Raw genomic sequence first — 22,584 nt, 5'->3', positions numbered from 1 at the left:
CAACCAAGACATTGCTACCTTCCTGAGCGGCTCCCTGGATGGGGAATTTGGACGGGACGGGCACGACATCGCTTCACTGTGGTCCCGCACTCGCAACGCCACGCGTCGCCTGGGGAAGCGCATCGGCTGCCGCTGGGTGTGGTGCGAGGAGCGCCAGGAGCTGACAGTCCGGGTGCCGCAGATCGGGTCCAACAACAACACCATCATCACCCCGCGCACCAGGGGCTTGCTGGAGAGGACTCTGAAGGTCGCCATCCACTCCCTGTACTTGGAAACCTTGAAGCATAAACAGAACCGTTGGGACATGTAAAGCCTTTGAGTTGACCAGCAAGTGGGACGTCAGCAACCACTTCCTCGCCGGGGCGGCTTCACCCATTTCGCCGACTGGCGGTTCATCCACCGTGCCCGGCTCAACTGCGTCCCATTCAACGGAGCCGTCCGCCACGGGAACCGAGACAAGCGTTGCAGGAAGTGCGGCTACTCCAATGAGACCCTGCTCCATGTCCTGTGTAGCTGCAAACCCCACTCCAGAGCCTGGCAGCTGTGCCACAACGCCATCCAGAACCACCTGGTGAAAGCCATCGCACCATGCCTGGGGGAGATCTCCGTGAACTGCACCATCCCTGGTACCAACAGCCAGCTACAACCTGACGTGGTTGTCACCAACGAGGCTCAGAAAAAGATCATCCTTGTTGACATCACGGTCTCCTTTGAGAACAGGACTCCGGCATTTCGCAAAGCCTGAGCCCATAAGCTGGAAAAGTACGCCCCCGTGGCCGACACCCTGAGAGCGAAGGGCTACGAGGTGCAGATGGACGCCCTGATTGTCGGAGCCCTGGGCTCCTGGGACCCCTGCAACGAGCGTGTGCTGCGGACCTGCGGGATCGGTCGACGCTGGATGAATTAATACATCTTTTCCACCTTTATTTTTTATGATTTTTTACCCTGCACATACTTATTTGGATAAAAGTTGTGCTCCTTGGCATGCCTGACCCTTAGAGGCATGGAAACCTTGCAATTACAGTCATTTGACAAATTTCTCATTCTATAATGTTAGAACCTGAAAAAGATCATCCTGTTTCTGCTATAAAGAAGAGCTCTGTGTCACTCCAAAGCTTGTCTCGCTCACCACTAGAAGTTGGTTCAATTAAAGATATTACCTCACCCACCTGGTCTCTCTAATGACCACTCGATGGCAGGCGAGTCTAGGGCCTGATTCATGGGTTGCCCTTTGCACTTATGAAGTCATTTGCTAAAGTGAAAAGTGTTGTTTGGTACCGTTTGACACCCACTTTGCACGGGGAGGAATGATTGCACGCTGCAGCACATTGGTGAATAAAGCCCCTCCTGGGAAGAGGAGGGAGGGGAGGATCGCAGGGCATCCTGGGTCCCTGCACAGCCCCCTCTCCCAAAACAGTGATCAGTTCCAGCAGTTCAGCATTGCTCCAAGCAGTGGATTGTTTGCTTCGTGGAGCAGGCATTGTCACCTGGCCCGATGATAAGTGAGCACTTGCCAAGAAAACAGGAAGGGGAGTTTCACAGTTTCCGGGGCTTTCCAGGGGGAGGGGCGGATGTCTGTTTACATGGCATCAGAGCAGCAGAGCTGTTGGCCAGAGTGGTCACCTAGGCACGGTGGGATAGCCTGCGGAGGCTAAAAGCTCTGTAAACAGGAAGAACGTGTCTTCAGTTGCACATCACTTCAAAAGCATCTCGTGGAGGTGGTTTTCTTTTTGCGGTGAAACTTCTGAGTTTCACTGGAAAAAGTCATTGGCAAGGGTAGACGCTCCCACGGTTTTTGCGCCAGAAAGGGACTTTTTCCGCTTTACGTGGCAAGTGTAGACATGCCCGGATTCTTGTAACTACGTTAAGATTAGTAATTTCCCCCCTCATTTTCTATCTCTGGCCGTGCCACCCTGAACATGCCTGTTTTCAGAAGCTAAGTAGGGTGGGGGCTGCTTAGGGCTTGGGTGGCAGACCTTGTTTGCTTACTGATCTCTGGTGAGAGTTTATAGCTAAAGCTCACAGCTGATCATCTGTGCTGAAGCCCTTACCTGTGCTCCAGCCACTGATTGGAGGGCCTAGAAATACCAAGGTTAACTTCAGGTCTCATTTAGCATGTTTCTAGCCCCTTGTTTCATTGCAAAATGGAAAACATCTCCAGGCTCTCCATAACTTTGGTAAATCAAAACAGAGCAAAAGCATTGGTCCTTTCTAGATGGCATCCATGGGAAATATCAAGCCACAATTGTTTTGTCCTATAAAAATAGTATAATTTTTTTTTTATATGCAGAAAAGTGTTCTCCTCCCCCGCCCCCCGACCCCAAAATAATTCAACAACTGCTGAAGGGATTTTGTCCAAACTTTGCAAAAAAAGTGACCTTCCAGCCGACAGCCACCATGGAAAATTTGAGTACCCAAAATGAAAATTCTGGCAAATTCTGAGCATGTGCAAATGGCATATTGGAACAGAAACTCTTGTGATCTTGTGTAAGTACCAGCAATGACTGTTAAACCATGGGGCCACCAATGAAATGCAGCCACTTCTGGGGTCGAAGGCAGGAACCAACCAATTCAAAGTATTCTCCAGAGAGGGGAAATTCTAGCTAAAGAGATCCTTCCTCTCTTATGAAAAGTGTACTAAAATTTCTAATGTTCATACAGAGCAGACCTGACTTCCTTTTTAAGGTGTCATCCAAATTACTCCCACTCAGTAAAGTGCATGGGACTGTGTAGTGGGGCAGATTGGCTGCCCACAGACCCGGAGGGGGAGGAGCCCCCATTGAACCCTGGTGGGCGGAGCCACATCACACTCAACCCACCTGCTGGAAGTCAGTGGGCAGGACCAGAAGTATAAAAGGCGGGCTGGAGAACTCAGTTGGGGCCCAGCCACGGGAGGAGCCAAATATCTCCTGTGTGCTCCTGAACTGGGAGGCTGCTGCAGACCTGAGGGAGGCGAGGACTGGTCAGGGCCACTTACAGACCCGAGCAGGGAGGAGCTGCAAGCGGTGACAGAGGTCTTCTTCCCCAATGACCAGGACCAGGGCCGGCCCCAGGCACCAGCCAACCGAGCACATACACCTTAGAAGGGGTGGCCAATGTTGAGGTGGTGGGGGGCGCTCGCGGTGTTTTCGGGGTTTTTTTTGTTTCGGCCAGGCAGCGCGGGGGGTGTTTCGGCGGCACTGGGGGGTGGGGGCTTGGGCGGCCTGGCCCGACGCTCGGGGGGGGGTTGCCCGGCGCGGCGCTCTGGGGTTTGGGCGGCGTGGTGGGGCGCTCGGGGGTGGGGGTTTGGGCGGCGCGGTGCTCTGGGGTTTGGGCAGCGTGGTGTGGCATGGCGCTCAGGGGGGCAGGGGTTTGCCCAGACCGGCACGGCACTCCGGGATTTGGGTGGCCTGGCGCGGCGTGGCGCTCGGGGGTTTGGGCGGCGCGGCCCAGCGCGGCGATCGGGGGGGGCGGGTGTTTGCCCGGCCCGGCGCGGCGCTCTGGGGTGTGGGTGGTCCTGCGCGGCGCTGGGGTGCGGGGGGTTTGGACGGTCCGGCGCGGCACCGGGGGGGCGAGTGTTACGGTGGGGCAGCGCTCTTCTTTTTTGCCTGGGGCGGCAAAAAAGTTAGAGCCGGCCCTGACCAGGACATCCCTCTACAGCGCCAGATACACCCTGAGGGGGTGTTGGGAAGTGGCCCAGGGGTAGCCAACCCCTGTGTGGCTGCAGCGCTGGCAGCGAGCGAGTCAGCGTGTTGTGGTCAGGATCCCCGCGGACCCGGTGGCAGATCGCTCTGCCACTGCTTGGGCCCTGGGCCAGGACGCAGTGGAGTGAGTGGGCCTGCATCCCCCCCTGCCACTCCAAGCCATGGGGGGCAGCCTCTCCCTCGCCTAGGCAAGAAGCCTGCACTTGTCGGCCCTCCGCCAGAGCTAGGAGGCCCGACTGTTTGCTGCCCAGCCTGAGGGCAGGCCGGAGCGTGAGACTCTTTGCTGCCCCGCCCCGACCGGGGCTGGGCTCTATGACTGTGTTTGTCGTTCGGCCCTGACCACAGGCCAGAGCTCATGTCTCCCGTCGCCCCGCTGATTCCTCTCGTCAGGCGACGTAGTGAGGCAGATTGGCTGCCCACATCCCGGAGCGAGAGGAGCCACTCCCCCCAATGGACTACAGACACCATTTATCTGTCTGGGAAAGGGGAAGGTCTGAGTTGTCCCTCCTGGAATTTGGACCTATAATTCCACAGAGACTAAATAGTCTGTATGGCCAACCCCACGCATCCAAAAACCATGCGTCAAGCCCCTCAAAATCATGAGTCTGGCTTAAAAATCATGAGCTTGTCTCTGCAACCATTAAAATTAAAATAAATAAATAAATGAATGAAATCTGAAGTTCTCACATGATCTCATAGTCAAGCACTGCTACAGGCTGGGGACCGACTGGCTAAGCAGCAGTTCTGCAGAGAAGGACCTGGGGATTACAGTGAACGAGAAGCTGGATATGGGTCAGCAGTGTGCCCTCGTTGCCAAGAAGACTAACGGCATATTGGGCTGTATTAGTAGGGGCATTGCCAGCAGATCGAGGGAAGTGATTATTCCCCTCTATTCGACACTGGTGAGGCCACACCTGGAGTACTGCGTCCATTTTGGTCCCCCCACTACAGAATGGATGTGGACAAATTGGAGAGAGTCCAGCGGAGGGCAACGAAAATGATCAGGGGGCTGGGGCACATGACTTATGAGGAGAGGCTGAGGGTGCTGGGGTTGTTTAGTCTGGAGAAGAGTGAGGGGGGGGGTTGATAGCTGCTTTCAACTACCTGAAGGGGGTTCCAAAGAGGATGGATCTAGGCTGTTCTCAGTGATACCAGATGACAGAACAAGGAGCAATGGTCTCAAGTTGCAGTGGGGGAGGTCTAGGTTGGATATTAGGAAACACTATTTCACTTGGAAGGTGGTGAAGCACTGGAAAGGGTTCCCTAGGGAGGTGGTGGAATCTCCATCCTCAGAGGTTTTTAAGGCCTGGCTTGACAAAGCCCTGGCTGGGATGATTTAGTTGGTGTTGGTCCTGCTTTGAGCAGGGAGTTGGACTAGATGACCTCCTGAGGTCTCTTCCAACCCTAATAGTCTATGATTCTATGACTCCAGGAGCTGGGGCTTTAAGAAAAAACAACAACCCCTATGGGCGCACACACACTATTAATAGAAAAGCCGTCATTTACTAGAGCACTTAGAACGGAAAGGTTGCAGCTAGCCTCCCAGTCCTGTATATAAGAAAGGTGATAAGCAATCTGACTACGAGCCAAAGTCCTCTGGAGGGCAAGAGAGTATAGAGATAACTGATCTTCGTGTCAGTCTCTAGGGTTATCCCTTTGGATTATGCATTATTTGTACATGCTGCCTCCTCGGTCCTTCCTCTACAGCTAGGCAAATAAAGTCTTTGGTGGGAGCCAGTGGCTAGAATGCTGGTCTGGAACTTGGGAGACCATGGTTTGATATTTCCTGGGGGTGAAAGCTGTTCTTCTTGGGGAAAAGAGTAACGGTTCGTGTAGATGGTCTGGTGCTACTGATGCTATCAGAGTCTGATTTAGGTTTTGGGGGGCGGGGTTGCATTGCTTTCAGCTTCTCTTAATGGCCACAGGCTTGCAGCAGTGTTGCAAAAGGTGGCGTAGATTTGGCCAGCTCAGCCAGCAGGCAGAAAGCACGGAATAAAAAACAGAAGAGAGAAGGAGCGTCAGGAAAATAACCCTGGAGGGGGAAGGTGACAGCAGGAGACCGAGTCTCACGTCCCTGGTGTTGTTGGGGAATTAGCTGAAGCTGGTGGAGATGGTGATGGCTCTCTGGCTCGGTCTGATCAGGAGGCCATTCAGGATCAGGATGACGAAGGTCCAACGGTGTCTTGGTGGGTCCTGGAGCATCACGAGATGGTGGGGGTGGCCGCCTAGAAGGCGATGTTCACTCTTTCCAGTGCACCCATCCGACTCCTCTCATGTAGTGACTCCGCCTCCCAACTTATAACTCAAAACGATCCAATTTGTACAAGTCTTCACTGACTTTCCTAAACAATTGTACATAACCGGTTGAGTTGGACTTTTGTTACATTGGACAACTTTGAGAACAGGCCTCTGCTCAACCAGTATCATCATCAACTAAGGCACAGAGAGGTTAAATGACTTGCCCAAGGTCACACAAGGAGTCTGGGGTAGAGCCAGGAACTGAACCCAGATCTTCTGAAACCCACACCAGAGATTTAACCACTAAATCATCTTTACTCCTCCAATCTGCGCCTCCGCCCTGGAAGACCCTCTGCCTTGTACCAGTGTTTCCAAGGAGTCAGGAAAGCCAGGGGTGAGTTAGGATTTCCAGGCAACTATCTTCATTAAGCTGGAGTTAAGGTTGAAAGTGCATCTCAGTAACTTAAGGGTTAAAAAATATGGCTACAGTTTTGTAGTTATTTTTAAAAACCCCAAATATTAGAAACTCAGGAACTTCATTTATATTAAATTTAACAGAAACCTAAGCAAGCCATTCAGCCAGTTGGAAGCTGGACAGTCTTGTTTCTGGTTTCAGTGGTAGCCGTTTTAGCCTGCCAAACGTGCTTTTGTCCAATATCATCATGGATGCACAGAAGAGGCTGTTTGCAGAGTGTCCTGTTCTGTCCCCACCAGCATCAGAGACCTCAGAGACACCGTGTTTGTGAGGTCACACCGGTATCACTCTGCAAAATGTCATCTTCCATGTGACATGACCTTGCATGCACTGTGTGTGCGAAGTCACACCAATGGAGGCAGGGTGGCGCACCCTGCAAAATGGTGTCCTCCATGCAGCATGACCTTGCATGCCCTGTGCATGTGAGGTCACAGCAGCAGGGACAGGGTCACACCAGCGGGGGTGGGCCCATGCAACCAAGGGAATGTCCTGTCTTCTGGGGGTGCCTCGGTGGCCAACTTCGAGACCCCCAAAGTCTGAAATGACAGCAGTGCACAGATTGACTGACACCAGCCTCCATTTATCCCTTCTTTGTTCCTTTCCTAGCCAGGGCCCGATCCTGAAGACACTGACTAGTTCAAGGAAGGATCAGGCCCATTACATTGTAAGATGCAAGGGGAATTGGATCAAAGGGGTGTCAGGGGGTTAGCTGCTCTTTATGGGGAACTAGGACCCAGTCTGCCCCGACTACCTGATGAAGGCCCCACCGGGGGGTAATTGGCTGCCCCGGGTGGCTGATTAATAAAGGTTACCCATGCGCAGTTGGAGGGCAGCTCCAATGGGAGATGGGAGGCTTCTCTGGAGCGGAGGGCAGTTCACAGGAGAAATCTGAGACAGAGGGTTGAGCAGGGCTCTCTGGGGACCTATCGGAACAGCGAGCCTCTCAGAGGAGCTCATGGAGACGGGCACCTCCTAGATAGAGGACTGCTTTCCCTGGAGAAGGATGACAGTGGATGGACTTATGTTTACATAATCTCATGATTTATGGATGGACTTCCCTGACCCCCTGGCTCCAGAGGACGTTGTTCCATCAGGGGTAAGAAACACAACCCCAAGGCAGAGTCTGGCACCAAGGGAACCCCGGGGTAGAGGAGAACATGGGACTCAGTTGGGGGACATGGACTGAGATGACCTCGTCACCCGCCAGGATGTTGGGGTGAAAGTTTTGTTGATGTTCTGCCTGGGCTTTTCTGTTAATAAATGACACCCTCCACTAGGGGGTGCTCTTTAGCATTTAACAGGCTGTTTGGACTTGCCACTACCCTGGGTGAGGGGAAAACAAAGTAAGGGCTCGCCTGCAACACCACACCTGCCTGCATGGGGGCACTCTGGGATGACGAGAAGGGGTTAAAGGAGATTGCTCATTATGGCTGCTTTTAAATATAGCCGCAGTCACCACTCACTGAGGATGGAAGGCAGGAATCGGAGAGACGCTAATATCTAACGTACAGACTGACCCCGCAGTGGTTTTGCTCCCATGGTGTTTGCTCCAGTCCCATATGACACGTCTATGGTAGACCAGACTCACACTTCATCCTGTCCAGCCTCAGTCATAGGGACTGAATCTGAAAGAGCTTTTAGGGAGTAAAACAATACAAGGCAGCATCTGGTCTGTGGTAAGAGTTACAGCTACCACAGCTGGGAAGAAGATGTGAATAATCAACTCAAGTGTTCATTCCTCAGAGCCCATCCTGGAGGGGGGTGGGGGCAGGTATGCGAGGTAAAGGTCTGTGTTAGGATGAAAAGTGACAAGAGAGACAGCGCTGCTGAGAACCACAGAGCAACTGTCTCAAGGAGCAGTTGTGCTGCACCCATGAGTTGATCTTTCGGCTCAGGGCACCTCACACACCCTGTTTTCCAGCAAGCAAAGAGACACACAATACATCTGGGCTCAGGCAAGAACAGGAAGGTGTTTATTCAGCTGTGATGCTCACAGTGTGAGCACTGCATTCATTTTACATAAGAAAAGTGAGACAAGGAGCAGAATAAAAAAAACAATGTAAAAAAACAGAATCCAACCGGGGGTGAATGTATCTGAGGTTTGGTTTTGGATCATGCCTTCCCAGCAGTCAGTCTGGCGCTGATCCCTAGCGTGACGTGCATGGGAAATGTCTCTGTGGTAGCAAGAGGCAGGGGTGTTTAAGTATTCCGCTTTGGAGGTGGTTTGGGATAAACATTTCCTGGTGAGCCCTGACTTTTTTTTTATCAGCCCCATCAACTGGGACTACAGGCATAAAAACAGAAACCCTGCCAACATTATCCACCATTTCCTGATGGGTTAAGAGTGCAAGCGGGCATCTCCCCAGTGGGGCTGCACGCTTCAGTTGAGCTTCCCAGGCCTCCTGCACCCAAACCATGGGAGCAGCAATCCAGATCTGCTGAGAGGCACAGAGGGGCACCCAGTGACAGCAGCGGGATTTCCTTGTGAACAGCAAGAGGGCAGGTATTGTCTAATGGGCTCTGAGAGAGAGTTTTAAAGAAAGGGCACCATTGGTAACCCCAGTATAGCTTTGCATAGAGGGGGGGTTTCGTGTCTCATTGGAGAAGCCTGAGTAGGTTCTTCAGGGCATCAAGGTCTTTTTTCGTGGCCCGATCACAGTCCTGCCCTGATATACAAGAAGCTGGCCAAGATCGCCATGGCCAGCACCGAGTAGCTGACTTTCACGCTGCTGGCCCCGCTGATGTTGCACAAGAAAGAACTGCAGCAGGAAACAGAGGCGGCTGCTATCCCTATGTTTATCCCACCTCTGGGGCAAACTGAAGCACATCCCTTGGAGATGCTCTGCCCGGAATATCCACCTGATCAGGAAAAAGAAACAAGAGAAAGACTCAAGATTAAAATGTTGCCCAGAGTTCGGACAGGAGCTCCTGAGCTCTGCAAAGGAGATAATTGTACCGATGTAGCTAAGCAATCCTGAGAAGAGGAGGCCATTTCTCAGCAGTTAAGAGCCTCACAGTCTTAGCTCTGCCAGTGAATACGCAGCCTTTAGAAGTCACTACTGCTATTATATACCATGAAAACAGCACTAGTCTCCTCCTAGCAGTGACAATCTGGGAATATTCCCTTCAGATTCCTGGCCAGGACGTGGGAACAGCCAGAGAACCCTGCGAATCCACTCCAGATTGTCACACTCTGCCCACTGCATGCTGGGACAGGGCTTTGGGAGTTCAGGGGGGGCTGCGGGGATGCAGCACAGAGGGGACTGGGTCCTGTCTCCTGCTGTTGAGCCTCGGAGCTTGAAAGAGCTGGTAGTAGTCAGGGCACAGCACAGCTCATTAAGCAGCAGACACCAATATACCCCAAAAGGCTTCAACCCGGCCTCCTTTTGTGCAGGCACAACCAGCCAGGCACTGGGATTGGAGCGTGTGAATTCTCTCACTTGCACATGCCAATAGTGGAAGCTTGCACCAGCACATGAGATCAAGGCCGTCCTTACCCATACGGAAAGTACGCAGCTGTATGCTGCTCCAGCCCCTGCTCCGCCCTAGCCCCATCCCCAATCTATCCCTTCCCCAAAGCCCCCGCCCCTGCTCTGCCCCTTCAAACTGCAGCAGGGCTGGGCCTGCACTCACCGGTGACTGCTAGGGGGTGGTTCTCCCCTGTCCCCCAAGCCAGCCCCCCATGGAGGCCTGGGGCCCCACCCCTTCCCCCCACGAGGGGGCTGCGTAGGGCCCTAGAATAGCGAGGGATGGCCCTGCATGAGATGTTCGGTGATTCCCCAGGCGCGAAAGGCCAGACTGGGAAAGGAAGGCCCATAATGTCAGTTATGCAGGCAGTTACAGCAATCCAACTGGTCTTGTTGTGAGGTATATGTTGTAATACGTAATAGGCCATATGGGCCTAGTATAAATGCTGTATGTTTGATGCCATGACAAACTGGTCTATAAATAATTGCCAGATGTATCTGAAATTTGAGGTCAGACATCGACCCAGAGCTCTGAAAAAGAAGAGGCGTGTGACATCAGACTGAATTTCGACTGATCATCGGGATTTCCTTCCGATCTTCAGATTCCGGTGTAGTGTGAAAGGAGTGTGAATGTGGAGTGAGTGGGGTTTATATGGTAATCAATAAAAATATTTAGATTATTATATATCAACACTGTGTCCGGCATCTGCCCGATCCCCCCTCTCGTAAGGAGGCCTCTATCAGAGCCTAACATTCTCATCCCCTGGGTGATATCCCTGCACTACTCACTAGGCTGGCACTACTTTTGTTAACTGAACCACATCGCAAGTCATATCAGTGCGTCTCCCCGTGAACTAGCTACTTACAGTCTGTCAAAATGCAGAGGTTGGCAACGACATTTACACTTGCAGTATAATGGCTGCTGGGTGCAATCGGACACATGCGGGAGACGTCCTCTCCCGTGCTGTCCAGGGACAAAGGCAGCCATCTTTCTCCCCCACCAAACCGGAGGGAAAGGGGCGTGGGCTCGATGCCACAAGAATGCAGCAGAGCAGAGGAGGCTGCTTCCCTGAGAACCACTGCTGAGAAGCAGAGGATCCACTGAGCCCTTTCTAACTGCTCCCTCGCTGCGTTCAAGGCCGGCAGCCACTCGGGCAGGCAGCCTCCTTCCCTTTCACGCCCATGGCAGAGCCGCTGAGGAGCGGGTGGGAACTCAGTCCCAGCCCTCGCGCACCTCAGCAGTAGCAGCACCCACTGCTGGGGAGCGGCTGCAGGACTGGGCTATAAAGAGCCTCATTTCAGGACTTCAGCCAATGCTGGAGGGGTAGATACGGAGCCCCCAATTGGCGTAGAGGAAGCCTGACATTGCCTGCCCTGCCCTCCTCAGTCACTCACTCGGCTGCAAACCTCACTACTGAGCACAGGGGCTCCCGCCCCCTTAGCGCGTCCCAGCAAAGTTCTCCTGCCATTTGGTTTCAAGGAGTGATTCCCCAATTCCACATCAGCAATGCCCCATCCTTCCAGCAGACGGAGGAAGGAAAACCCAGTCATATGGAACAGGAGCAGCATGTCGTCTGGGAAAGCGCTAGGGAAAGACAATAGACAGATCATGCCCAAACTTACCAATTCCTGCACCAAGATACGTGGTCACACAATAGTTTGCATCGCTGGGACATGTAGCTGGTGCCAGACAACCCCAGTTGGAGGACGCATCGTTACAGGTAAAGCACACCAGTGATTGAGCTACAAAAGGAAAAAACACCCTGTGTTAGAGGCTTGCAGGAATATGTTATTTGTTCCTGGTCTACAGACCCCATCCCTGTCACCTACTGCTAGTGAGCATCAAAATGGACCATATCCTGATGTTCTCAGCCTCTATTTCAGGCCAATCTCTCATTGAACCCAGTGATAGTTTTTCCTGTGCATCGATTAAGGATTCAGGATTAGACCCAAACACAGAGGGGGGTATTTTCAAAGGCAGAAATGGCAACTGGGCACCCAACTGCTATTTATGCCTCTGAAAAGTTCCCCCAACACCCTCTGTGATACCGATTTGTAAATACTTTCTCAGCACGTTCCTTTCCAAAAGCATGTTACACACAGGATCATAAGGAAAAACCAGCATGGACTTCTCAAGAACAAATCATGCCAAACCAACCTAATTTCCTTCTTTGACAAGGTTACCAGCCGAGTGGATAAGGGGAAAGCAGTAGGTGTGATACATCTTGGTTTTGACACAGTCCTATATGACATTCTCATAATGAAAGTAGAGAAAGGTGCTCTAAGGTGGGTGGCACAACTGGTTGAAAGACTGTTATCAATGGTTCACTGTCAAACTGGGAAGGCAAATTTTGTGGGTAATGAAGAGGAGAGTACGCTTATTGCATTTGCAAATGATGCGAAGCCGGGAGGGGTAGTAAGCACTTTGAAGGGCAGGATTAGAATTCAAAATGACCTAGACAAATTCAAGAATTGGTCTGAAATCCACAAAGTGAAATTCAATGAACTGAAGTGCAACGTACTACAGTGCGGAAGGAAAAATCAAAGGCACAGAAACACAATGGGGAACAACTGGCTGGGGGGAAGCACTGCTGAAAAGGAGCTGGGGGTTACGGTGGGTCACCAGCAGAGTTTGAACCCAGGCCTTTAAGCAGCACAACACAGACCTTGACCACTGGTAGGGAAGGAATAACTCCAACTAGAAGCAGTAGTGGGCTGTTATCCTCTGCGGCCCAGACACTAGAAGAGGATGCAACACGCATTTTCAAGCAAATGCTCCAGTTACACTGGGGAGTGCCTTACTCACATGACTCCAGTGGGGCCAGGGAGGGAGTCAAATGCTCTTTTTTTGAATACAGACATTGCGATGATTGGCTTATTGGCCCAGGTGCACTCGAACGGCTACGTGCACTTTGGGGGTCACTGTTTATTATTACTGAGCACCCAGAGTGTAAGCTCTTTGTGCTGTGTTTATACAGCACCTGGCGTAATGCAGTCCTGGTTCAGGACTAGGGCTCCTAGGAATCCAGGGTCAAAGCAGAAAATCAACAGATGCTTTATTAAGAGAGACTAATTGAACGGCATGAGTGGGAGGTCTGGAGAATGCAGCTAGAACAAGCCCAGACTGGTTTTCAAACAGCTCCACCCCCATCACTTCCTAGCAAGAATATATAGTTACATGCATTGCATCGTCAGGTCAGAATGTCACTGCCTGATCCCGAAGGAAGGGGCTGGTTTCCTAGCAAGTCTGCAGAGCAGTTTAAACTGCAGCTACCTGGCAGGATTACAGAGCCACAGGAAGCCACAGAAAAGCCTCCCATTGACACAGCCTCAGACGGCACGGTCCTCGGAGGAGTCCATGAATCAGTGAATTAATTTGATGGTTCAATTCTGAGTCAGTACAAATGGCATCACAGAGATTCCACATTGATTGTCCCTCGGTGACTCTAAGGCAGATGGTCTTTGTTCAGTTTGCATTTTTAACCATCAGTGCCACAAATTTAACCTGGATCACTCCTGTTTACTCATCACCACTAATCTAGCTCTTAACAGGGGTTCTTATACAGCCCCCCACACACACCATAGCATCTGAGCACCTCAGAATCTTTAACGTATTTACCCTCACAACATCCCTGTTTTTATATATGGGGAAACTGAGCCACAGCGAGGCTAAGTAACTTACCCAAGGACATGCAGGAAGTTTGTAGCAGAACAGGAATTTAAACCTGTGTCTCCCAAGTCCTACTCTAGGGCCCGATCAACCGGATCATCCTTCCTCTCACTAATAACCATTTTATGATCACATTTAAACAATTCTGAGGATGTGTGAACCAGGATAAAATCCAGCACCACTCCCTCTCCCAGCACTACACTGGCAAACACGGTTAAAGAGGAGTGAAAATGAATTCTTTATCATAATTCCAAATATTCATGTTGTTGGTGTCACTAGGCATAACCCTAGGTAACTCGGGAGGGTGGAAAACCACAAGTGTCAATGAAGCCTTCCTGCACTAGGCCTAAATGAACCAAACTCCTTCCATGTTTAAACTCTAATCGACCTCAAAAGCCAGGTGCAAAATGGAATGTTTAAGCAGCCAGTTATCACTTGCAACCCCCCGCTCACACCGGTACCAAGCGGTAATAATGAGGCCTGCATACTTCTGGCTGAAAGGCAAAATAACAAATCAAAGGGAAAAAGACAAGATAACGGTTTAAAGAAGTGTTACTAATGAGCTGGACTTATAGCCGCCAAGATGACGTAACTGCTTAAATGTAATTGCTATTTGCTTAGTAACTATTACCAGGGAAGGGGGTGGGGGGGAAGAGGGAGGAATTTAGCTGTGAAATGTAATTGCTTGCTACCTGCTTAAAATAAACTATTATAGGAGAAAGGAAGGGTAAAGGGAGGGGGGTGGGTGAAGAGAAAAGCCTAGCTGTAAAATGTATAAAAAGGGAAAACTGTTTGTCTCAGTGTGCTTGATCTGAGACTTGCCAGTCTCCTAACACCGCTTTGGGATCCCAAATAAACTTTGATTGCTTCTCCACCTGGTGTGTTTATTGGCATGACGCACACTGGGCAACGGACCCCGCTGTTGCTGTCCTCGGGCACTCTGTGTCAGCAACAATGTTGAGTAGCTAGGTGCAATTTACAACGTTGTCGTGTTTCTGCCCATAGCAATTACTGATCTTCTAATATTTCTGATATATTTATAGTGCATTTTTAAAATGTCCTTGATTTGAAACTGTCCAATTGCTCCGTGGCTAATCTGCGTTCCTAACACAGCAACCCTAACCCAACCCCATACAATCGTCTGTTCAACCCGCTTATTACACTGAGTCTCACTTTAGACTGTAAACTCTCCAGGGCAGGGACTGTTTTTTAATGTGCTTGTAAGCTGGCAAAATGGGCCCTGAATCATAACTGTGCTTCTGCCTCCTCCTGTAATACGTACAATAAACCATGTCTGTACTAGAGTCACAGATTCATAAGATCATTGTCAACATCTCGGCTGATCTCCTATAAAACACAGGCCAGAGAACTGCCCCCAGAACAATTCCTAAAGAAGAGCTTTTAGAAAAACAGCCAATTTTGATTTAAAATTTGCCAGTGATGGAGACTCCACCATGACCCTTGGTAAATTGTTCCAATGGTTAATGATCCTCACTGTTACAAATTTATGTCTTTATTTCCAGTCTGAATTTGTCCTGCTTCAACTTCCAGACAATGGATCTAGTTTTCGGTTTCTTTTGAAGTTTGAATAGCCTATTATTGAGTATTTGTTCTCTGCTTAGGCTCTTACAGACTGTGATCAAATCACCCCTTAACCTTCCCTTTGTTACGCTAAATACATTGAGGTCCTTGAGTCTACTGCTATAAGGCAGGTTTTCTAATCCTAAACATTCTCATGGCTCTTCTCTGAACTCTCTGCAATTTACCAACATTCTTCTTGAACTGTGGACATTGGAACTGGACACAGGATTCCAGCAGCGGTGGCACCAGTGCCAAATATAGAGGGAAAATAACCTCTGTACTCCTACTCAAAATTCCCGTTATACATCCAAGAATCACATTAGCCCTTTTGGCTACAGAGTCACACTGGGAGCTCATGTTCAGCAGATTATCCCCCATGGCCCCCCAAAGTTTTTTTCAGTCACTGCTTCCCAGGGTAGAGTCCCCCCCTCCAGTAAATATGGCCGACATTCTTTGTCCCTAGATGTCCCTTTACATTTAGCCGTATTAAAATGCGTATTGTTTGCTTGCACCCAGCTTACCAAGCGATCCAGATTGCTCTCTATCAGTGACCTGAGCTCTTCGTTATTTACCACTCCCCTAGTTTTTCTGTCACCTCTAAGTTTATCATAGATTCATAGATTCATAGATTCATAGATTCTAGGACTGGAAGGGACCTCGAGAGGTCATCGAGTCCAGTCCCCTGCCCGCATGGCAGGACCAAATACTGCCTAGACCATCCCTAATAGACATTTATCTAACCTACTCTTAAATATCTCCAGAGACGGAGATTCCACAACCTCCCTAGGCAATTTGTTCCAGTGTTTAACCACCCTGACAGTTAGGAACTTTTTCCTAATGTCCAATCTAGACCTCCCTTGCTGCAGTTTAAACCCATTGTTTCTGGTTCTATCCTTAGAGGCTAAGGTGAACAAGTTCTCTCCCTCCTCCTCATGACACCCTTTTATATACCTGAAAACTGCTATCATGTCCCCTCTCAGTCTTCTCTTTTCCAAACTAAACAAACCCAATTCTTTCAGCCTTCCTTCATAGGTCATGTTCTCAAGACCTTTAATCATTCTTGTTGCTCTTCTTTGGACCCTTTCCAGTTTCTCCACATCTTTTTTAAAATGCGGCGCCCAGAACTGGACACAATACTCCAGCTGAGGCCTAACCAGAGCAGAGTAGAGCGGAAGAATGACTTCTCGTGTCTTGCTCACAACACACCTGTTAATGCATCCCAGAATCATGTTTGCTTTTTTTGCAACAGCATCACACTGTTGACTCATATTTAGCTTGTGGTCCACTATAACCCCTAGATCCCTTTCTGCCGTACTCCTTCCTAGACAGTCTTTTCCCATTCTGTATGTGTGAAATTGATTTTTCCTTCCTAAGTGGAGCACTTTGCATTTGTCTTTGTTAAACTTCATCCTGTTTAACTCAGACCATTTCTCCAATTTGTCCAGATCATTTTGAATTATGACCCTGTCCTCCAAAGTAGTTGCAATCCCTCCCAGTTTGGTATCATCCGCAAACTTAATAAGCGTACTTTCTATGCCAATATCTAAGTCGTTGATGAAGATATTGAACAGAGCCGGTCCCAAAACAGACCCCTGCGGTACCCCACTCGTTACGCCTTTCCAGCAGGATTGGGAACCATTAATAACAACTCTCTGAGTACGATTATCCAGCCAGTTATGCACCCACCTTATAGTAGCCCCATCTAATTTGTATTTGCCTAGTTTATCGATAAGAATATCATGCGAGACCGTATCAAATGCCTTACTAAAGTCTAGGTATACCACATCCACCGCTTCACCCTTATCCACAAGGCTCGTTATCCTATCAAAGAAAGCTATCAGATTGGTTTGACATGATTTGTTCTTCACAAATCCATGCTGGCTATTCCCTATCACCTTACCACCTTCCAAGTGTTGGCAGACGATTTCCTTAATTACTTGCTCCATTATCTTCCCTGGCACAGAAGTTAAACTAACTGGTCTGTAGTTACCTGGGTTGTTTTTATTTCCCTTTTTATAGATGGGCACTATATTTGCCCTTTTCCAGTCTTCTGGAATCTCTCCCGTCTCCCATGACTTTCCAAAGATAATAGCTAGAGGCTCAGATACCTCCTCTATTAGCTCCTTGAGTATTCTAGGATGCATTTCATCAGGCCCGGGTGACTTGCAGGCATCTAACTTTTCTAAGTGATGTTTAACTTGTTCTTTTTTTATTTTATCCGCTAAACCTACCCCCTTCCCATTAGCATTCACTATGTTAGGCATTCCTTCAGACTTCTCGGTGAAGACCGAAACAAAGAAGTCATTAAGCATCTCTGCCATTTCCAAGTTTCCTGTTACTGTTTCTCCCTCTTCACTAAGCAGTGGGCCTACCCTGTCTTTGGTCTTCCTCTTGCTTCTAATGTATTGATAAAAAGTCTTCTTGTTTCCTTTTATTCCCGTAGCTAGTTTGAGCTCATTTTGTGCCTTTGCCTTTCTAATCTTGCCCCTGCATTCCTGTGTTGTTTGCCTATATTCATCCTTTGTAATCTGTCCTAGTTTCCATTTTTTATATGACTCCTTTTTATTTTTTAGATCGTGCAAGATCTCGTGGTTAAGCCAAGGTGGTCTTTTGCCACATTTTCTATCTTTCCTAACCAGCGGAATAGCTTGCTTTTGGGCCCTTAATAGTGTCCCTTTGAAAAACTGCCAACTCTCCTCAGTTGTTTTTCCCCTCAGTCTTGATTCCCATGGGACCTTACCTATCAGCTCTCTGAGCTTCCCAAAATCTGCCTTCCTGAAATCCATTGTCTCTATTTTGCTGTTCTCCCTTCTACCCTTCCTTAGAATTGCAAAGTCTATGATTTCATGATCACTTTCACCCAGGCTGCCTTCTACTTTCACATTCTCAACGAGTTCCTCCCTATTTGTTAAAATCAAGTCTAGAACAGCTTCCCCCCTAGTAGCTTTTTCAACCTTCTGAAATAAAAAGTTGTCTCCAATGCAGTCCAAGAATTTGTTGGATAGTCTGTTCCCCGCTGTGTTATTTTCCCAACATATATCTGGATAGTTGAAGTCCCCCATCACCACCAAATCTTGGGCTTTGGATGATTTTGTTAGTTGCTTGAAAAAAGCCTCATCCACCTCTTCCACCTGGTTAGGTGGCCTGTAGTAGACGCCTAGCATGACATCTCCCTTGTTTTTTGCCCCTTTAAGCCTAACCCAGAGACTCTCAACACTTCCGTCTCCTATGTCCATCTCTACCTCAGTCCAAGTGTGTCCATTTTTAATATATAAGGCAACACCTCCTCCCTTTTTCCCCTGTCTATCCTTCCTGAGCAAGCTGTACCCATCCACACCAACATTCCAATCATGTGTATTATCCCACCAAGTTTCAGTGATGCCAACAATGTCATAGTTGTATTTATTTATTAGCACTTCCAGTTCTTCCTGCTTATTCCCCATACTTCTCGCATTTGTATATAGGCATCTAAGATACTGGTTTGATCTTCCCTCCCAGTTTTTTCCTGACTCTCCTTTCTCTCTGCCAATATAGCCCACACTCCCTCTTGTTTCCGACTCATTTCCCCGGTATCAGTGATGATGTTGTTTTCTTCCAGGTCATTGACAAAAATGTTAAATAGCGTAGGGCCAAGAACTGATTCCTGCAGGACCCCACTGGAGACACACCCACTCATTGACAATTGCCCATTGATAATTACATTGTGACACCTATCAGTGAGCCAGCTTTTAGGCCAGGTCTACACTACCACTTATGTCAGCAAAATTTATGCTGCTCAGGGATATGAAAAAACACATCCTGAGTGACATAAGTTACACTGATCTAACTGTGGACAGCGCTATGTCACTCACCCACCCACACAGCTACAACCACTCATTGTGGGTGGTTTAATTCTGTCAAGGGGAGAGCTCTATCCGGTCGGCAGACAGCAGCTACAGGAGAGATCTTACAGAGGTGCAGCGGCATCGGTAGAGCTGTGACGCTGTAAGCACGCTAGGGTAGACGTGGCCGTAGTCAATGTGTGCCAGGCTAATGTTCTATCATTTTAGTTTTACATCAAAATGTCACACGGCACCAAGTCAAATGCCAGTACTAATAAGTCCATTACAGAGGAAAAACAGAAACAACGGACTCATGAAAAATGTCTAAAAATAGAAAACGTAATGAAGAGGGAGGAATTATTTAAGGAGTCAGTGACTGAAGCTACAGAACAAAGAACCTAAGCAATGCAAGAGGAAAAACCAATTGCCACCAATCTGATAATGGGACAATTTGCCAGGGGAAGAAGCTTTCGGTGCTCAACGACTGGAGATGCTGAAGAACTCGTGAGATACAACACAGCCCTAATGAAATGTCTCAGATAAGACCTGTGCAATCTGACCTTGCAAAGAGCAGAGCTCGGCCAAGGCTTTCAAACCCCGACCCAATGCCAAATGAACTCAGTGGAAAGACTCCCGCTGACATCGCTGGGCTTTGGATCAAGCCGTTACTGCCCACGCCAGCTCTGTCTGTGTTCTCTGCGCAGCCACTGCTCTCCTTCAACAGCCCAGTACTTGGCACTTAAACACCACATTGTGTCTTCACGGCAGGTTAGTGAGTAGCCAGCTAAAGCAAAGGGAGTTCCTCAGGAGAGGCTCCTTGCATGGCAAAAAGAATATTCCTGTTGCTCTGGGGACACAGCTACCTGCAATAACCTCATTTGCCTGGTGAAGGGTGTCTACTGTCCAGGCACAGAGGCCGGCAGATTTCTCTCATGCTCTGGGCTTAATTTGATCACATGCAGACTGGGACTGGGAAAATAACACACTCTCTGTGTCCACTTGGTTGACATCACGATGGGCTTAGACACTGTGGTGTGGGATCCGGAGTGAGTATCTAGAGGGGGCAGCTAAGATCATCTTAAGAGCAGTGAGAAACCAACTAGTTGTTTCTCACTATGGACCCCATAGATTTGGAAGTGTTCTTGATTTCTGAGCCAGAAACCCAGGTGGCTGGAGCTGGTCAGTTTCCTTGGGCTCAGGCTGTAGTTTATCCTGGCACCTGGTGCAGGTCTTGGGGTGATTTATTTATGTGTGTTAATGTGAGTAAACAGTAAGAGAGGGGGTTAATACATTTGTATGAATGATCAAAAAACAAGAGCATCTGGGAGACTATAAATGGGGAAATCTTCGAACAAGTGAACATTCATTGGTTAATAACTGAGCCGGTTCTTCCTAGGTTTAGTGGCAAAATAAATAAATAAATAAAAACTTCTTCCACAAACATCTTTTATCCCTGGAGGTCTCCCATCCAAGTATCAAACTGCCCCAGACCTCCTTATTTGTAAAACCAGATGAATCAGGAAGAGTTGGAGGAGTAAAATTATCCTCCATTAAGAATCAACCAGTGGCTCTTCCCACCAGAACCTACAGCTGTGACCCCCCGTCCAGTATTACTGGGATTCCACTGCAGCATTGTAAGAACGCAGGGCCTGAGTCTGATCTCACTTGTGCCGATGCTCCACTGCGCCAGCTTAACTGAATTCAGTGCAGTGACTCCTGATTTACTCCACTGTATCTGGGATCAATCAGACCCTTATGTTTTTAGCTGATTACAGCAGAAGAACTTGCAAAGTTATGGTTGCAAGAAAGCAATGCTGAGGAGCCCTGATCGCCCTGAGTAAAAGAGCCTGGCTCAGAGGATAACCGTCTAAAAGATTTCTTTAAGAGATGACTAGACAGATCTCTAGGGCTAGTCACCCCCTTCCCCCATCTCCCTCTAGCCCTCTCAAGACATGCTGCTGTTGGAAGGAGCTCAGCTCCACAGAACCGTGCTCCCTCTTGCACCCAGAGCACCAGCCATTGCTTCGCACTACCGAGCAGCTGGCTGCAAAGGGAGGTTTGCAGAAGTGCCAGCTCCCACTTCAAGGTAGAATCTTTGCCAATGGCGCTGCAAAAATCCCCCTCTGCCCCCCCCATCCCCCCCACCCCATTTCTAGCTGTTTCCCTGCTCTCTCTCAGGCACAGAGGAATCATTAGCAGCATCTCACCTTGCTCCACACACAGAACCGCCACCAGCAGGGTGAGAAGAAAAGCCTTCATCTTCGGCCTGCCGTCACAGCCTGGGCAGAAAGGCAGCTGCTTCTTGGGGGGCTGGTTATAAATGAGGATCTTGGTGTTTACCTGTGAAGGCAGCGCATGCAAAGACCGTGAGTTAGTGGGGAGGGGACAGGAAACTGATGGCTGGGCAGGGGAGTTTGCTCACGTGGTTGTCTTTTTTTTCTTAGTTCAAGAGCAGCCCAGAGGCAACCAGGCTCAGAGTCTGAACGGAATCCAGTGCTCCAGGAAATGTCTTTGTGTTTGGTTTCATTTCCCCGCTGCAGTCTGGAGGGAGGAGGAGAAGCAGGACTAAAGCATTCCTGTGCCAAACGCTTTTGCACAAGGAGATGGTTAATACACTGCATAAGCCAGACACCATGGTGGAAAATCCCTACTTTAGTGTCTAATCCAGTGATTCTTAACCTTTTCCATACCGGGTTCCAGCAGCAAAGAGGGTGGGGACCCTGCTCCCTGCCTTCTAGGCGCAGAGAGAGGGAGGGGGGTCACCAGTGGAGCTGGCCAGGACAGAGAAGCTCCAGCCTGTGAAAAAGTTCCAGCTGGCGATAAATCTTTCTGTCCCCAATCCGGATGAAAAGTTAAAACCTCATAGGGGTGGCGGGGAGGGACTGAAAAGTCAAACGTGTTTCAGACTTTTAAAAATGGTTTTTAAAACACAAGACAAGTTCCCAGAATGCCTGGCTAGCGCGCTCTTCAGCACCCTGATCTCCCAGCACCCCAGGCCGCCTACCTCCCGGCCTGGCACGCTGCCTCGCTGCCCTGGCTCCTTGATGCCTCCAGCTGCCCGACTCCCCATTGGCTGTGCAGCCCAAGCCACCAAGGAGCGGGGCGGCCCCGCAGAGGGGGAGGCAGGCAGCACTGGGAATTGGGGAGCTCAAGGACTGGGGCAGCCTGCCAGGCAGGCGGATGGGAAGACAGGCAGCACGTTGTTCCAAGGAGCAGGTGGGAATTGTTGGGCAGACCAGGAAGCTGGTTGTCTGGGGTGTCAGCTGTGAGGAGAGTCAGGCAGCCTGGCAGTCCCTAGGCAGCATACGGGGAGCCAGCTAGCATGGGGCTCCAGGGAGTGGGGCAGCCCACCAGGTAGGGAGTCAGGTGAACCATGGAGCCAGCCAGCTGCCTGGGGGACAGGGGAGCAGGCAGTCTGGGGAGATGGCTGCCTGGGGATTTGGGGAATCCCAGTTCCCACACTTCCCTCCAGGCGTGCTGCTGATGAGCTGGGGGGTGAGCTGGCAGGAAGTCAGGCCGGTTTCTCTCAGAAGTTTCGGCCAAATCGACATGCTCCCGCAGAACATTCTGATATTGTCAAACCCCAGCCCGGGCGAGAACCCCTCATTTAAACCCATTTCCTTCCCAAGACACGGCATACTTCCCTCGG

General features: G+C 49.7%; 1 protein-coding gene across 1 annotated transcript; it reads right to left on the bottom strand.

Moving 5' to 3' along the window:
• Window positions 1-8,347: 8,347 nt before the first annotated feature.
• On the bottom strand, window positions 8,348-21,609 carry LOC128831589 (lymphocyte antigen 6E-like). The gene is made up of 4 exons (XM_054018146.1): window positions 21,358-21,609; window positions 21,143-21,275; window positions 11,487-11,606; window positions 8,348-9,255 (listed from the first exon to the last, which is right to left on the bottom strand). The coding sequence occupies exons 2-4, from the start codon at window positions 21,192-21,194 to the stop codon at window positions 9,050-9,052; spliced, it is 378 nt and encodes a 125-aa protein (XP_053874121.1). The 5' UTR covers window positions 21,195-21,275; window positions 21,358-21,609; the 3' UTR covers window positions 8,348-9,049.
• Window positions 21,610-22,584: the final 975 nt, after the last annotated feature.

The sequence above is a fragment of the Malaclemys terrapin genome, chromosome 2 (genome assembly GCF_027887155.1).
Source record: "Malaclemys terrapin pileata isolate rMalTer1 chromosome 2, rMalTer1.hap1, whole genome shotgun sequence".
Taxonomy (NCBI): Eukaryota; Metazoa; Chordata; order Testudines; family Emydidae; genus Malaclemys; species Malaclemys terrapin.
The sequence above is the reverse complement of the archived record's forward strand: the minus strand, read 5'-3'. Positions and strand labels throughout refer to the sequence as shown.